The sequence below is a fragment of the Myxine glutinosa genome, chromosome 5 (genome assembly GCF_964187855.1).
Source record: "Myxine glutinosa chromosome 5, kmMyxGlut1.1, whole genome shotgun sequence".
NCBI lineage: Eukaryota > Metazoa > Chordata > Myxini > Myxiniformes > Myxinidae > Myxine > Myxine glutinosa.
Genome location: NC_136265.1, coordinates 94461890 through 94476300, shown reverse-complemented (window position 1 = coordinate 94476300; position 14411 = coordinate 94461890). Strand labels below are relative to the sequence as shown.

Sequence of the window (14411 nt, the reverse complement as noted above, 5' to 3'; positions counted from 1 at the left end):
ATGGCGGCAGGGAACATCACGTGATCACTCTGAGCGAATCAGCGCGCTGCTCTGCGACCGGTCAGATTCCGTGCATAATATGCCTCGCTGAAATTCGCTGAGGTAAAAATATGGTTTAAAAATATTATGAAATAAATTTTTCGGTCGGCCATGTTCTTACCAGGTTCAATGGCCATGTCTGTGCCAAATATCAAGTACGTGAGCCTCTCCGTTTAGGAGTCTATCGGTAACATTACACACACACACACAGTTTTATATATATATATATATATATATATATATATATATATATATATATATATATATATATATATATATATATATATGGTTGGAGACACGTTTAAGCAACACAATGACCACCAATCGGCCATCTTGGGTCAAATCTCGAAAGAAAATGATGTGCATATGTAACACCATGATGTGTCGTCTTTGGCCAAGTTTGAACAAAATCGGTCCATACATCTGCAAGATATGGTTGTGGACGGCCGGACGGGACCCAATCCACAAACCCCCGTTTTGGATGAAGTTCCACAGATGCCAATAAAAGGTGTCTAATTAAAATCAGAATTGATGATTGTACAAATTAAGGATAATAGGATACAACAAGGTATATTATTGTTGGTTAAAATATTTTATATAATAATTAAGGGGATAATTGATGTTTGAGAAATTGATTTACCATGTGGTTATTTCTTGAAGCAATTAAATCATAACATCGTGTTTTTTTTTTATTCACAACAGAGTTCATCATTAAACTGTTCGAATCAAAATGTATAGACATCGACAGAAACCTTCATGGGGATGGTTCTTGAGGAAAGACGCTTCGGCATCATTGGGTTTGGGTCGATCCAGGTGAACATCAATGTCATGCTCAGTTTTCACTTCCACTTTCACAAATAAATCTGGAAAAAGTAACTTTAAATAAATGCAGGCATCTTGTGTTACGTGCAGAGCTGTTTTCAAACTCTTAAAATAGATAAATAAATATTACATCAAAATCATGGAATTTTTTTTTTAATCATTAAAATCTCTATCAAAACATTAAAATCTTCCTTGAAGAGAGAAAATAAAACATTTCCCTCGGGATTGGTGTCATGTGAAAACATTACGATATCAAAGCATTACGTTCTGAATAAACTGTCTCGATGTTACAAAATGCTTCCTACCAGACAACAACTTCAGTGGGAATTTCAGCACCACCCAAAATCACAACCGACAAAATAGAGAAGGCAAGGGACATGTGAAGGCAAAATCGAGGTTTTCTCCACCAAACTGCTTTTATTGTCAAATTACAAACAATGTGATCCCCGACAACAACAACTCTCCGGTTGTTGTTGTTCTGGGTTGTTACCCAAACAACAATTCTCTGGGCTCTGCCTCCCAAATATTCCGACAGGTCACACAAGATCTGCCAGCAACCCTCTTTTGGTTAAACTGCCAAAATCAAAACTCTCTGCTCACCTTCACTCCTTCATCCACTTTTCTCCTGCCTCTGGAACAAGCTCCCTCACTCTCTTCAATCCGGCTCCTCCCTCGAGGTCTTTAAAACAGCTGTTCACCACCGTCTCTTATCTTCCCTCATCCAAAACCTTGATCTTTTCACCCCAGCTAATTTCACCCCAGATCCACTTTTTTGAAATACCGACTTCTTTCCTGGAAGTCCATGCAGTGTCCATGTGTTTTATACCTCTCTCACCCCCCCCCCTCCTTCCCACGCCGCCTCCCCACAAGCCCCCTCCCTCCCACAGATCTCCCAATGTCTCTGCTCTCAAATGTTGTGTTTGTGTGCTTCCCCTTCTCTCCCCATCTTGTCTACCGCTCCCCTTATTATATACTTTGTGTGTCTGTTTTGTTTTTTTGCGTGATAAATGTTCGCTCTTTCATGAGCCTTGATCCTGCATGCAAAAATTTTTTTTAAAATTGTGATCCAACATGTGACTGGTTGATTTTTTTGTCTCGAAATAATCCTCATGTTTGGTAGAGTGTAAAACTAAATAGCAGAGTGTGGCAGGTTAACATCTATCTATAATTCCAGTAATCTCTGTGTGTATGTGTGTGTGTCTGTGTGTTTGTCTGTGACCGCTGTTTCTCGACAACCACGGGTCCGATATACTTGAAACTTGCCAGGTATATTGCTGGGGACCTGAGGATGTGCCTTTTCAAGGTTTCATATTAATCGGAGAAGTAGTTACCGAGCTATGGCGATTTATTTACCAAACTAATCACAGAACAGGTTGCGGGGTAGGCCAGCCAATCACAGAACACGTTGTTGCGTAGGCGTGGCCGATGTGAGAGCACGTGCGCCATTACGGATAGTAATTCAATTAAAATTGCCAGATATATTGCTGGGGACCTGAGGATGTGCCTTTTCAAGGTTTCATATTAATCGGAGAAGTAGTTACCGAGCTATGGCGATTTATTTACCAAACTAATCACAGAACAGGTTGCGGGGTAGGCCAGCCAATCACAGAACACGTTGTTGCGTAGGCTATTAATGTTTTTCCTTTTCATTTTTTTTTCTCTTCTCTTTCTACTTTTCCTTGCGATTAAATTGCAAAAAGCCAAAATACGTTGGCGCTAATTGAATAATTGGGCATTACTTTTTTTTTTTTTGGCAAGGAACGGGCACCCACGTACGGGCACGTCCTAGTATTGACAAATGCAGAGCATGGAATAAATCGGCCAAAGCCATGACATGTGAGTATATGATAAGGGGAGAGGAAAGGTTCAAAACGATTCAAGAGTCAGAAAGTGGAGAAACGCTCAGGAGTGGTTTGGAAAAATCATGCGTTGATGACAAATTGTATCGAAGGACTGGACTGGCAAGGTACCGAGGAGTTATGGGCACACGTCTTGAACTATACCTTTAATCAATGTGTGCACCATGAATTCATCAGTGTGCACCATTCCATGGATGAATCTTATTAAACTAGACGAGAGCAAACGCATATGGTTATGTTCGTTTGCATATTTGTGACTGAAACGTCTTCTTCTTCTTCAACATGAAATAACACCCAAAAACACAGTCCATGAACTCTTTATTACATACTGCTGGAATATACCTTTTGCCCTTTAGACTGCTGAGGGCCCTCAGATCTTTGACGAACCTTTAAGTAAGTCCCCCCAAGATCCTTAAGACCACCAAGACCCAGGAAGACCCAAAATACTCTTAAAAACTCCAAACACCCAAAAAATCCCAAAGACCCAAAAAATCCAAAAGACCCAAAAGACCCCAAAGACCCCAAATACCGAAAATTCCCAAAAAGCACCACGGAGCGAAAGGGGGACGATGGTTTTTCCCTCCGTCCGTCCATGCGTGCGTGCGTAAGCGAAGGACCGAATTCTAATTTGGTGTGTGGGTGCAACTAGGCATATGGAAGAACCCTATTGACAAGCGTTACGCCTCGGTCCTCCGTCCGTGAAGTGATGCGAGTTCACGAAGTGGAAAACGCAAGGCGGCCATCTTGGATTTTGACGTGGCGACCCACTTTTCAATGGCGTTCTCCCTTATGTTACGTGCTCCTCCCCGACCCTCTGGTTTTGGTATACCCCCGAACCCCGAGAGGGGGTCACGGCAGAAAGAATAGTTATTCAGTTTCAAAAGCCATCACGAATGACACCATCCATTAAACCATCAAATGAAACAATCAAATCAATAAGGAAACCACACCCTTGGTTGTCAATGAACAAATAATATTGTTACAGACGCGGTTGTGGATGTTAGTTTACCGAGCGGTTTGGTATGACCGCGTCTGCACAGTTTACCCGATTATGCTCGAACGTTGACTAAGTCGCGCTATGCTAAATCAATGATGGAAAAGACACAACGGCTGGATTAAAATGACACGACACCAAGGGTTCAGTTCTCAAGACCTCCGGAGGAGGTTATATTAGGGCGGAAGGTCAGATTACAACGACAAGAGGGACAGCATAGAAAGGTAGGCACTTAATTACGGTCTTATAGTAGCCCCGACAGACGACAGACAAACAGGACAAAACTGACTCACACGGGGATTGATGGCAAGGAAAGCGGGTAGTCGATGGCTCAAGGTGCACTCTTGGCTCAAGGACAGAATCGACCCGCTCCGGTCCAGAGATGCGGGAGGTCTCACTCAGCGCTCGAAGGTGACTTTCTTTCTCCAAGCTGGGGGCGCATCTCACGTCACGTCCGGTAAGTGGCTGCGTATATCCGGTGGGGAGTGACACGCCCTCGGCTAGTTAGCTCCGCCCCAGATGGAATCGGTCCGCCCTTCTTATTGGGTGCGGGGGGGTTACCGGCTCCGCCCCTGACGAGGAGCTGACAGCCGGCCCCTTCGTGGTAACCCCGTGGAGCGCATGGGCAATGGCGGCTAACCACGCCGCAGTGAGGACGCACACTCCCCGCGCCGCGCCGCCCCCAATCTCCTCTGTTGTTGTAGTTGTAGTTGTTGTTGTTGTTGTAGTTGTTGTTGTTGTAGTTGTTGTTTCATGGGGAAGATGGGAGGAGGTAAGGGGAGGTCCTAAACTCACTACTGGTGCCATACAATCACATTCTGGTGCAACAAAGAGTCAGAATTAATGGAAACGAGTCCTTAACTGACATAGACTAAGAATAACTAGCAAGATGTCCGAAAGTTGTCTACGTCAGATGCGGTGGACCTGGGCACGACATTTAATGGGGGAAAAAGGGGAAGGTCGGTTCTACAGAGTGTTATTTACAGGCAATGGGACTAGGGAATGGGGGATTGGGGATAGTTGGGGAGTATTGGGGAAATAGGGGAATATTTACAAGCGGATATGGAGGCCAAATGCCATATCCGCAACAATATATTAAAAGCACACCAGCAGAACCACAGAACAATGGTGCCAATCAACCATTCAATCAAGATCTTAAGAGGGTAACCTAGCTCACACTCACGGTAGCCATCGTCCCCTTTCGCTCCGCGGTGCGACGGGGGACAAAAAAGCGCAGGAAACAAACACAGATGTCATCAGAATTGATGTCAATCACACAACTCACCATTCGGCTGGTAACTTTGCTCCTCCTCCAGACCAAAGGAATTCACATCCTCTATTTTTATCTGCAGAATCTCGGGAAATCCCTCGGTCTCCTCAACTTTCATTCCACACACGAGCACAGTCTGCTGTTCCGATCCCAGCTGCACATGACAGGAATCCTTCTCACAGCCATCTTGAGTGTACATGGTGGGTGAACCTTCAGAGAGGAGGGAAACGTACCACTCTTCCTCATGTTTAATCCTCTCCGAGTACTTTGATCCCACACAGTACCTACATGTGAAGTACCTCTGTGCTTGAGGCCTTATATTCTGCTTAAATCAGTTGCAGTACTTTAAACTTTCACCACACACGAATGCGCACCCTGTTACCCCCCCCCCCCCCCCCCAAAAACAAAATTGCATGTCTTAAGGCAATACTGTAATTGTATTAAATGTTGATGTGAATGTTGATATTGCCACGTATGAAACATTCAAAAGTTTAGGTATTTATGTAAAATCTGGGCGTGTTCTGCAATTTTATGATGAAGACATTCAATGGTGAGAAGGCCTTACACACAAACGCAGGGGATGTGTATGAAAGAGTATTTGTGCTCAGATGTAATCCATGCCACAGGTATGCTGATATGCAGACAGTTTCCCCACATCAATAACTTTCAGGTAATAAATAAGAAACTGAAGTGCGGTGCTACGCACACAACTTGCTTGCCAAAAAGGTAGGCCACAACGCGTTGGATAATCAAAAGAGTCTTTATTAGGAAAGCTCAAACTGTAGCACTGGGCGGGCTCGAGCTTGGAGCCCGCATATATGTGCCGGGGCCACGCCTAGTACCCGGGCATGGCCGATCGGTCGATAGGCGGGGCATGCCTTCCAGATCCCCGCCTGGACGTTCGTGCCACCTGCTGGTGCGTTGAATTCGTATTCTCTTGCTTGTGTTCACCACACGCGCCCCCCCCAGAATTCCCGCGCACCTGAAGGGTGAGTTTGCGGGGAAGCCGGATGACCCGGCCGAAATGCCCCCTGGCGATGGGTACCGGTCTGGGGGGTGGCGGGACGGCAGGGCTGGGGGGTGCCGGGGGTCCGACCCCCGGGGGGCGGCCTTGACGTGGAGGAAGAGCTGCTGGCGGGGGTACCGGGGGCCCGACCGCCGGGGGGCGGCCTCGACGCGGAGGCAGAGCCGCTGGCGGGGGGTGGTCCGGATCGAGGTGGGCCGGCTTGAGGCGGTCCACGGAAATGCGATCCGGGGCACCGCCAATGTCGACCGTGAAAATTTTTTCCCCGGTCTCCAACACGCGGTAGGGCCCGTTGTACGGGGGCCGTAGCGGTGCCCGGTGGGCGTCGTGCCGAATGAACACGTACTTGGCCGTGCGAAGCTGGCAACGTGGGAAGGCGGGCAACCGTGGTGTGCCGTTGGCACCGGGGCGAACCTCCGGGCAGTCTCCTGAAGGGCGGAGCGCTGTTGTGCCGCGGACCAAGGAGCCGTGGAGTCGGGGATAAATTCACCCGGTACCCGCAGTGGTTGCCCGGAGACCAGCTCCGCCGAGGACGCGCGCAGGTCGTCCTTGGGCGCCGTCCTGAGGCCCAGCAGGACCCAGAGGAGCCTGTCGACCCAGCCGCCGTCGCAGAGGCTGGCCCGGAGCGCGGCCTTCATGGAGCGATGAAAGCGCTCGCACAGGCCATTGGCCTGGGGGTGGTAGGCCGTGGTGCGGTGTCGTTTCACCCCGAGCCCTTGCGCCACCGCGGCCCAGAGCTTCGAGGTGAATTGGGGGCCGCGAGATGTCCGAGGGGGCACCGAACCGGGCAACCCAAGTGGCGATAAAGGCTTGTGCCACCTCAGCCGCAGACGTCGCCGCCAATGGGACGGCCTCCGGCCACCGTGTGGTGCGGTCGACCATGGTGAGGAGGTGAGTGAACCCTCGCGAGGGGGGCAGAGGTCCCACCAAGTCGACGTGCACGTGGTCGAACCGCCGCTCGGGCACCGTGAACGGCGCCAACGGTGCCTGAGTGTGGCGGTGGACCTTTGCGCGCTGGCATGCGAGGCACGTCCTGGCCCAGTCGCGGACGTCCTTCCGGAGGCCATGCCAGACGAACTTTGCCCCGACGAGTTTCTGGGATGCCCTCGCGCCAGGGTGGGACAGGCCATGGATGGCGTCGAACACCGGGCTCTGCCAGCCAGCGGGCACGATGGGGTGAGGCCGGCCGAGGGAGAAGTCGCATAGGAGGACCGTGCCCGCGACGCCGAACGGCACCTCGGTGACGCGGAGGCCCGTGACGGCGGTCCGCAAGGCCTGGACGCCGGGGTCAGCGGTCTGGGCCTCCGCCATCCGGGCATAGTCGACCCCGAGGTGGACCGCGTGCACGGCGGACCGGGAAAGGCAATCCGCCACCAGGTTGTCCTTACCCGCCATGTGACGGATGTCCGTCGTGTACTCGGACACGGCAGAGAGGTGGCGCTGCTGCCGTGCCGACCATGGCTCGGCGACCTTGGCCATCGCGAACACAAGGGGCTTGTGGTCAACGAAGGCCGTGAACGGGCGGCCCTCCAGCAGATGGCGGAAGTGTCGGACTGCCAGGTGGAGCCTGAGCAACTCACGGTCGAAGGTGCTGCACCGGCGTTCGTGCGGGCGAAGCTGCCGGCTGAAAAACGCCAGCGGTTGCCAAGCACCACGCACCCATTGCTCGTGCACCGCGCCCACCGCGTAATCCGACGCGTCGGTGGTGAGGGCGATCGGTGCATCGGGCGCCGGGTGCGCCAGCATGGTGGCGTCGGCCAGAGCCAGCTTTGCGCCTGCGAACGCCGCGGCCATCGGCTCCGACCATGCGATGTCACCTTTGCCCGGCTTGCCCCGGAGGGCCTTGTGCAAGGGGCGGAGGAGCTGGGCGACGTGGGGCACGAAGCGGTGGTAAAAGTTCACCATGCCCAGGAACTCCTGGAGCCCCTTGACCGTGCTGGGCCACGGGAAATCCCTGACCGCCTCCACCTTGGCCGGTAGCGGGACGGCCCCATGCTTGGTGATGCGGTGCCCCAAGAAGTCGATGGTGGTGACACCGAAACGGCACTTGGCAGGGTTGATGATTAGGCCATGCTGGCCCAGGCGTTCGAACAGCGTGCGGAGGTGGAGCAGGTGGTCTTCCCGGGACGCGCTCGCGACTGGGATGTCGTCCAGGTAGACGAACAGGAAAGGTAAGTCGCGCAGGACGCTATCCATAAGCCGCTGGAACGCCCGAGCCGCATTCTTCAACCCGAAGGGCATCCTCAGAAATTCGAAGAGGCCGAAAGGAGTGATGACGGCCGTCTTCGGGACGTCGACAGGTTGGACGGGGACCTGATGGTAGCCCCGGATGAGGTCCACCTTCGAAAACACGGTCGTGTTGGCCAACCGGGCGGAAAAGTCCTGAATGTGCGGGACCGGGTAGCGGTCGGGGGTGGTGGCATCGTTGAGCCGGCGGTAGTCCCCGCACGGCTGCCATCCCCCGCCGGGCTTCGGCACGATGTGCAGCGGGGAAGCCCAAGCGCTGTTTGAGCGCCGTATGATCCCCAGCCGCTCCAGCGTGGCGAACTCCGTTTTCGCCACGGCGAGCTTCATGGGCTCGAGTCGGCATGCCCGGGCATAGACCGGCGGCCCGACCGTGGGGATGTGATGCTCCACCCCGTGTTTCATGGCCACCGCTGAAAAGGTGGGCCGCGTGAGGGCCGAGAAACTAGCGAGGAGGCGGGTAAAGTCGTCCGCTGCCGGAAGCGTGCAAACTAAACTCGCCGGGACGGAACCCTCCAGCAAGCCGCTTGGCAAGCCGCTCGGTGAGCCGCTCAGTGAGCCGCTCAACGAGCTGCTCAGCGAACAAGCGAGCGAGCTAAAGGTTTCTGCCTGGACGAGCCGTTTGTGCTTTACGTCGACCAACAACCCATTCGCACATAGGAAGTCCGCACCGAGCAATGCCATCGGCACGCTGGCGGTCACGAACGACCATTGAAAGCGTTGCCCGCCGAACCGCAGGGAGAGGCAGCGCTTCCCGAACGTGCGGATGGGTGTATCGTTGGCGGCAAGCAATGCGGGGCCCCGGCCCGCTTGTCGGACGTGTAGGCTGGGATGACGCTTACCTGCGCTCCTGTATCGCAGAGGAAACGGCGCCCGGACAAGGTGTCCGTGATAAAGAGGAGGCTGCCGGAATGGCCGACGCTCAGGGCCGCTACCGAGTGCCGGCTTGGTAGTTTCCCGACTTGTCAAACGAGCACGGCGGGCAACACTTCCTAGTCTTGTGGCCGAACCTGGCGTGGTAAGAGCACCAGGCTTGCGGCGGCGGGGGCTTCGGCGGCCACCGTTTTCTCGGCGGTGGTGGTGGTGGGCGGGGCGCGGCAGCGGCCACGAGGGACGCAGCAGCATCAGCCTCGGGATCCACGATGGCTGCACCGTAACCCAACCGCGTGTCGCAAGCCGCGAAGAACTTGTCGGCCTCTACAGCCAGGGCGTGGGGTTCTTTTATTTTGGAACCGGCCAGCGCAAGGCGTACCTGTGCGGGTAGCTGGCGTAGGAAGAGCGCCCGAAATAAGAAATCCGGGGCTTGGTCACCCAGCAACGACAGCATATGATCCATCCGCACGGATGGTCGTGTGTCACCGAGTTTGGGAAGGTCCAGGAGGCGGTCGGCCCGTTCGATCTCCGTGAGGCCGAACGTGGCGATGAGGAGACGTTTGAGCGCCCGGTACTTGTGGTCGACCGGCGGGTGCCGCAGGATGGACATGACTCGGGCGGCAGTGCCGGGCCCGAGGGAGGCGACCACGTGGTAGCAACGGGTCTCATCCGCCATTATGCCTCGAAGCTGAAATTGTGCTTCGGCCTGCACGAACCACACATCGGCCTGTGCTTCCCAAAACTCCGGGAGTTTTACCGTGACGGCGTTGTTGGTCATGGCGCGTTTGGTGGACAGCAACGGCTGAACCAATCGGGGTCACCAGTGAAGTGCGGTGCTACGCACACAACTGCTTGCCAAAAAGGTAGGCCACAATGCGTTGGATAATCAAAAGAGTCTTTATTAGGAAAGCTCAAACTGTAGCACTGGGCGGGCTCGAGCTTGGAGCCCGCATATATGTGCCGGGGCCACGCCTAATACCCGGGCGTGGCCGATCGGTCGATAGGCGGGGCATGCCTTCCAGTTCCCCGCCTGGACGTTCGCGCCACCTGCTGGTGCGTTGAATTCGTGTCCTCTTGCTTGTGTCCGCCACAAAACCACTTTTAAGAAAATCGGATGGAACAACATCATTCCTCTGGAACATGTCCGTGGGAATTCAGTTCATTACACTGGCAAGTGGTACTGAATCACCTGTATTCGTGATTCAAAGGAACACCATTTGTATCATTAGATAGTTTGAACACGGCAGGAAAGTGAAGTTTCTTTGGAAATTCATGAGCGTATTTGCACAGGAAAGAGGAAGAAGAATCGCCAAATCCCAAAATTCAAAACGTTCAGCAACAGATAAATGGGCAGAATGAATTGTGGGATTTTAATATTTGCCTGCATACCCAAATACCACTCAAACCCCAAAACCTCCTTCATACATTTGTATAACCAAGGTTTTGTTGTAGGACAAGTTGTCCGACAACAGGAGAACATACATTCGGAAGTTGATGATGTCACAAAAGTGCAGCTTGAAGGCGGCTCAATAGAAATAGTTGAGGCTTTCACATACTTTGGAAGCAACATCACAAATGGCGGTACGCTAAGAAAGTACAGTCACGTGAAAAAGTAAGTACACCCCATGAAAAGTTTTGACTTTTTCAACATATTTCAACATACAGCTATTTGATCTTCATTTCAACAATATTGAAAGATAAAGGTGATATAATATAACAAATATCATGAAACATTTACATTTTGTAGTCCATTGTATAATTTAAATAAACATAAATGCAAATTTCGCATGTGGAAAAAGTAAGTACACCCTTGGCTCTAATAAGTGGTATTGCCCCCTTTGGCAGAAACAACCTCAAGTTGGCATTTCTAAAACTGTCTACCAGTCTCTGACATTGACTGGGAGAAATTTTTGCCCACTCCTCCATGCAGAATTCTTTCAGCTGTGTGATGTTTGAGGGGTTTCTTGCATACACAACTTAGACTGGTTCAATTTCCAGCAAATGTGATTGCATGAGGCATTTTTGAGGAAAAGCAAACAAATAGGTTTTTCTTAAAGGGAATTTTGTGCTGAATATGAATATCTTGTTTGTGTTTCCCAAAATTGCCTAATTAGGTCATTAATTAAGGTCAAAGGTCAATAAGTGCAAAATTCAAGTTTTCACAGAAATTGTTTTATTTTTAATATTCAATACAGTGGTAAAAAAGATTTTCCAATATCTATCATATTAAGCCATACATTGCATGTTAAAGATTTGAATTTAATGGAAAATGTGAAAGAAATTTTCACTTCTATGGAGAATATCTCCGTAACGGTTGACCTTTCTACTGAGTGCCATGTCAGTCGATTTCCATTTGATGTTTCATGTCAAAATGCACCAGTGAAAAGAATATATGGCATAGCATCATTGTCTAGGTTCAGGGGAATGAGACTTTGTTGTTTGTTTTGCGAAATTTGCATAATTAGCCACCAATTAGGGTCAAGGGTTAATTAGTACAAAATGCGAATTTTAATGAAATTTTCGTAAGGTCCTATTTGACGTCCCCTAGATGAATTTACAAGAATTTTCTACATATCATTCAAATTAAACGTCATATTATGTGCAGAATATTCAAATTAAATGAAAAATATCATAGGAATTCTTGATTCTATCGCCAATATCTCAATAACGGTTCAATTGCCAATATATCAATAACAGTTCAATTTTGGTCGCATGGATTTGTCTCTTTTCCAACGTAGGCCACCAAAACTGATTTTGGTTTCCTCTCTATATATGACAACAATATATCTAACAATATATTAGAAAGGAATATGTCACCTTTTTTATATTTCTATATTTTATATTTATATTTCACCCCCTTAAACCAACACTGATGAAGTGTCAAATAACCGTATTGTGGCAATATCCTAGCATTGGCGTTATTTAGTCTTGTTTTTGCATGTTACAGTCTCTGAGTCACTGCATTTGCATGCGTCCGTACACTTCAAATCCCATTTCTTGCACGAACACCTATCACAGGTGCAACCCTTGGTACAGCCACACTGTACAATGTCCTTGCATGCTTTTGGGATAGGGGGTAAAGATGTGAGCACCGGTGAGAGAAGACCATCAGCCAGCTTCCATCCAGCAGAGTCCATTGGGGAAGGAATTACTGGGTTTGGATTGCATGCTTCTCTCCATATGAAGCTCTGGTAATTTGCATGCTGTATATGGTGAAGTGCAGCATCACTGGATGGTGGCATTGATTCTGGTGCCTGACATTTACTGAACAGCTTTACACGGGCCTGGTCACAGTTCTCGGATGATGTCTTATATATGCGACATATAAATATCTCAGCATCATTGGACACTTCTGTAGTGAAATCGTATTCGTACTGAACCCGGGGGTGATGCTTGCTTAATGTGATGCTTAATGTGATGTGGTGATGCTTTCCACAACACTTAATTCCATTTAGATCATGACATCATCCTGTAATGCAGGAAATGCAATAAGTATACGATGTGGCATCACATGGGACCATTCATAACATTCAATGCAAGCAAGCTGGATATTCTATGCTGGCGTACCGTTAGCGAGTCTACCAGATGTAACGTGTCACAGGAGAAGTCTCGGAGCACCGTCCGCAGCAGCGGGTCTTATAGTCACGCCCCTAGCGGTGTCAACGAGCAGCGAGCATCACCCCCGGGTTCAGTACGAATATGATTTCACTACATTCTCCCCCCCCCCCCCCCCCCCCCCATCAGTATTTGCTGCTAACGCGACGTCAGTAACCCAACGAGGCGATGGACCACTATGCCCAGGAGCTCCGGCAGCTCTTGCTGGACAGCATCAAGGAGCCATGGACTCCTGCGCAGGCTCAGGATGATCTTCTTTTAGATGCCTTCATTGCAGGGGTCTCCTCCCAGGAACTAAGGCTCAAGCTCTTAGAGAAGACCGACCTGACCTTTGCTACGGCACTCGAGCAAGGGAAAGTATACACCGAAGCGCGGATGCAATCGAACACCTATGATCGCACGCGCCTCTTGGCGGGCACTACACTACACGCCCGGCCGGAGAGTGCTACCGCCGAGGACGCGGACCTGCTCGCGGAACTCCGGGATGCTCCGGAGGAAGACCCAGTCCTGACGGCTGCCGCTACGACCAGACCCAAGGCCTTACGCGGGGCCGCATGCTTTTTCTGTGGGGGGCCACGCCATGCCCGGCCCGTGTGTCCGGCACGAGACGCTATATGCCATTTGTGCTCGCAAAAGGGACATTACGCGAAAGTGTGCAGGAAAACGGCACGCGGCTCGCGGCTCATTGAATCGCGCGGTCGCGGCGACCTTGAATGGGCTCATTGCGGAGCCTGCGAGCCGAGCCCGAAACCCGGCGCCTTACCCGTCTTCGAAGGGGAGGGCCGCTCTCTGCGGGCCCCTGGGCGCTCAGACGTCCTTGGCGGGCGTCACCGGACAGCCACCACAGTCTCATCCTCAATCGGGCACGAAGTACGTGTCCTTGACCAAACTCCGGGCCACGCCAGGGGCTTTGAAGCCTCGCCAAGCCCCAGCGGAACGTTCTCCTCGTGACGTCCACGAGCTAACGGTGGCCCTCACCCCGGAAAAGGCGATTTCGAATACTACGGAGGCCTTTTCCTGCCAAAAGTGTCAAAAGGCGTTTTCAAATACTACGGAGGCCTTTTCCCGTCAGAATTGTCAGATTTTGAATTGCGAAACACCGGAATGCTTGGGAAAGCCCTCTGATGGCATTAATGGATTCCCCATGGACAACGCATACTCCGGCCACGACCGCAAAACTGCTGCTGGCATAGGATCCACCTGCGAGGCTTGTCCGACCCATTCGGGGGGTTCAGTGCCACTCCCAGCAGCCTCGTCTGGCCTGGCTCAAGCCCTTATTCCCCTCATGGTCGAAGGCCATTGTGTTCAGGCCTTGGTGGATACAGGGTCTACGGATAGTTTTATCGACCAGCAACTTGTGCTCAGGCATGGATGGCGGATCTGGAGGTCTACGAGACGGATCTTCATGGCTTCCCAGGGACTTCGACTCAGCACGAAGGGGGAATGCCGATTGAAACTCGTGCTAAAGGGACGGGTTTTTCCTGATGTACACCTTATGGTTTTACCCGCTTTATGTGCTGATATTCTGTTAGGACACGATTTTCTTAAGCTGCATGGACGTCTGGTAATGGAGTTTGGTGGGCCTGACACGCTTGTTGTGGGGGCGGACGACGCGCTTGCAGTGTGCACCCTAGCGCAAATGGACATCCAGCCACTTTCGCTGTTCCCCAA

The 14411-nt window shown here is 51.2% G+C and overlaps 1 protein-coding gene across 1 annotated transcript in view; it reads right to left on the bottom strand.

The window, feature by feature from the left end:
• LOC137427337 (uncharacterized) overlaps positions 1 to 14411 on the bottom strand; it is a 385725-nt gene that overhangs the window by 358766 nt on the left and 12548 nt on the right. The window contains exons 2-3 of the mRNA XM_078777386.1: positions 5000 to 5194; positions 792 to 902 (exon numbers count right to left, since the gene is read on the bottom strand). Coding sequence (XP_078633512.1) covers positions 792 to 902; positions 5000 to 5183 — 295 coding nt within the window. The 5' untranslated portion in view covers positions 5184 to 5194. The remainder of the gene's footprint in view (positions 1 to 791; positions 903 to 4999; positions 5195 to 14411) is intronic.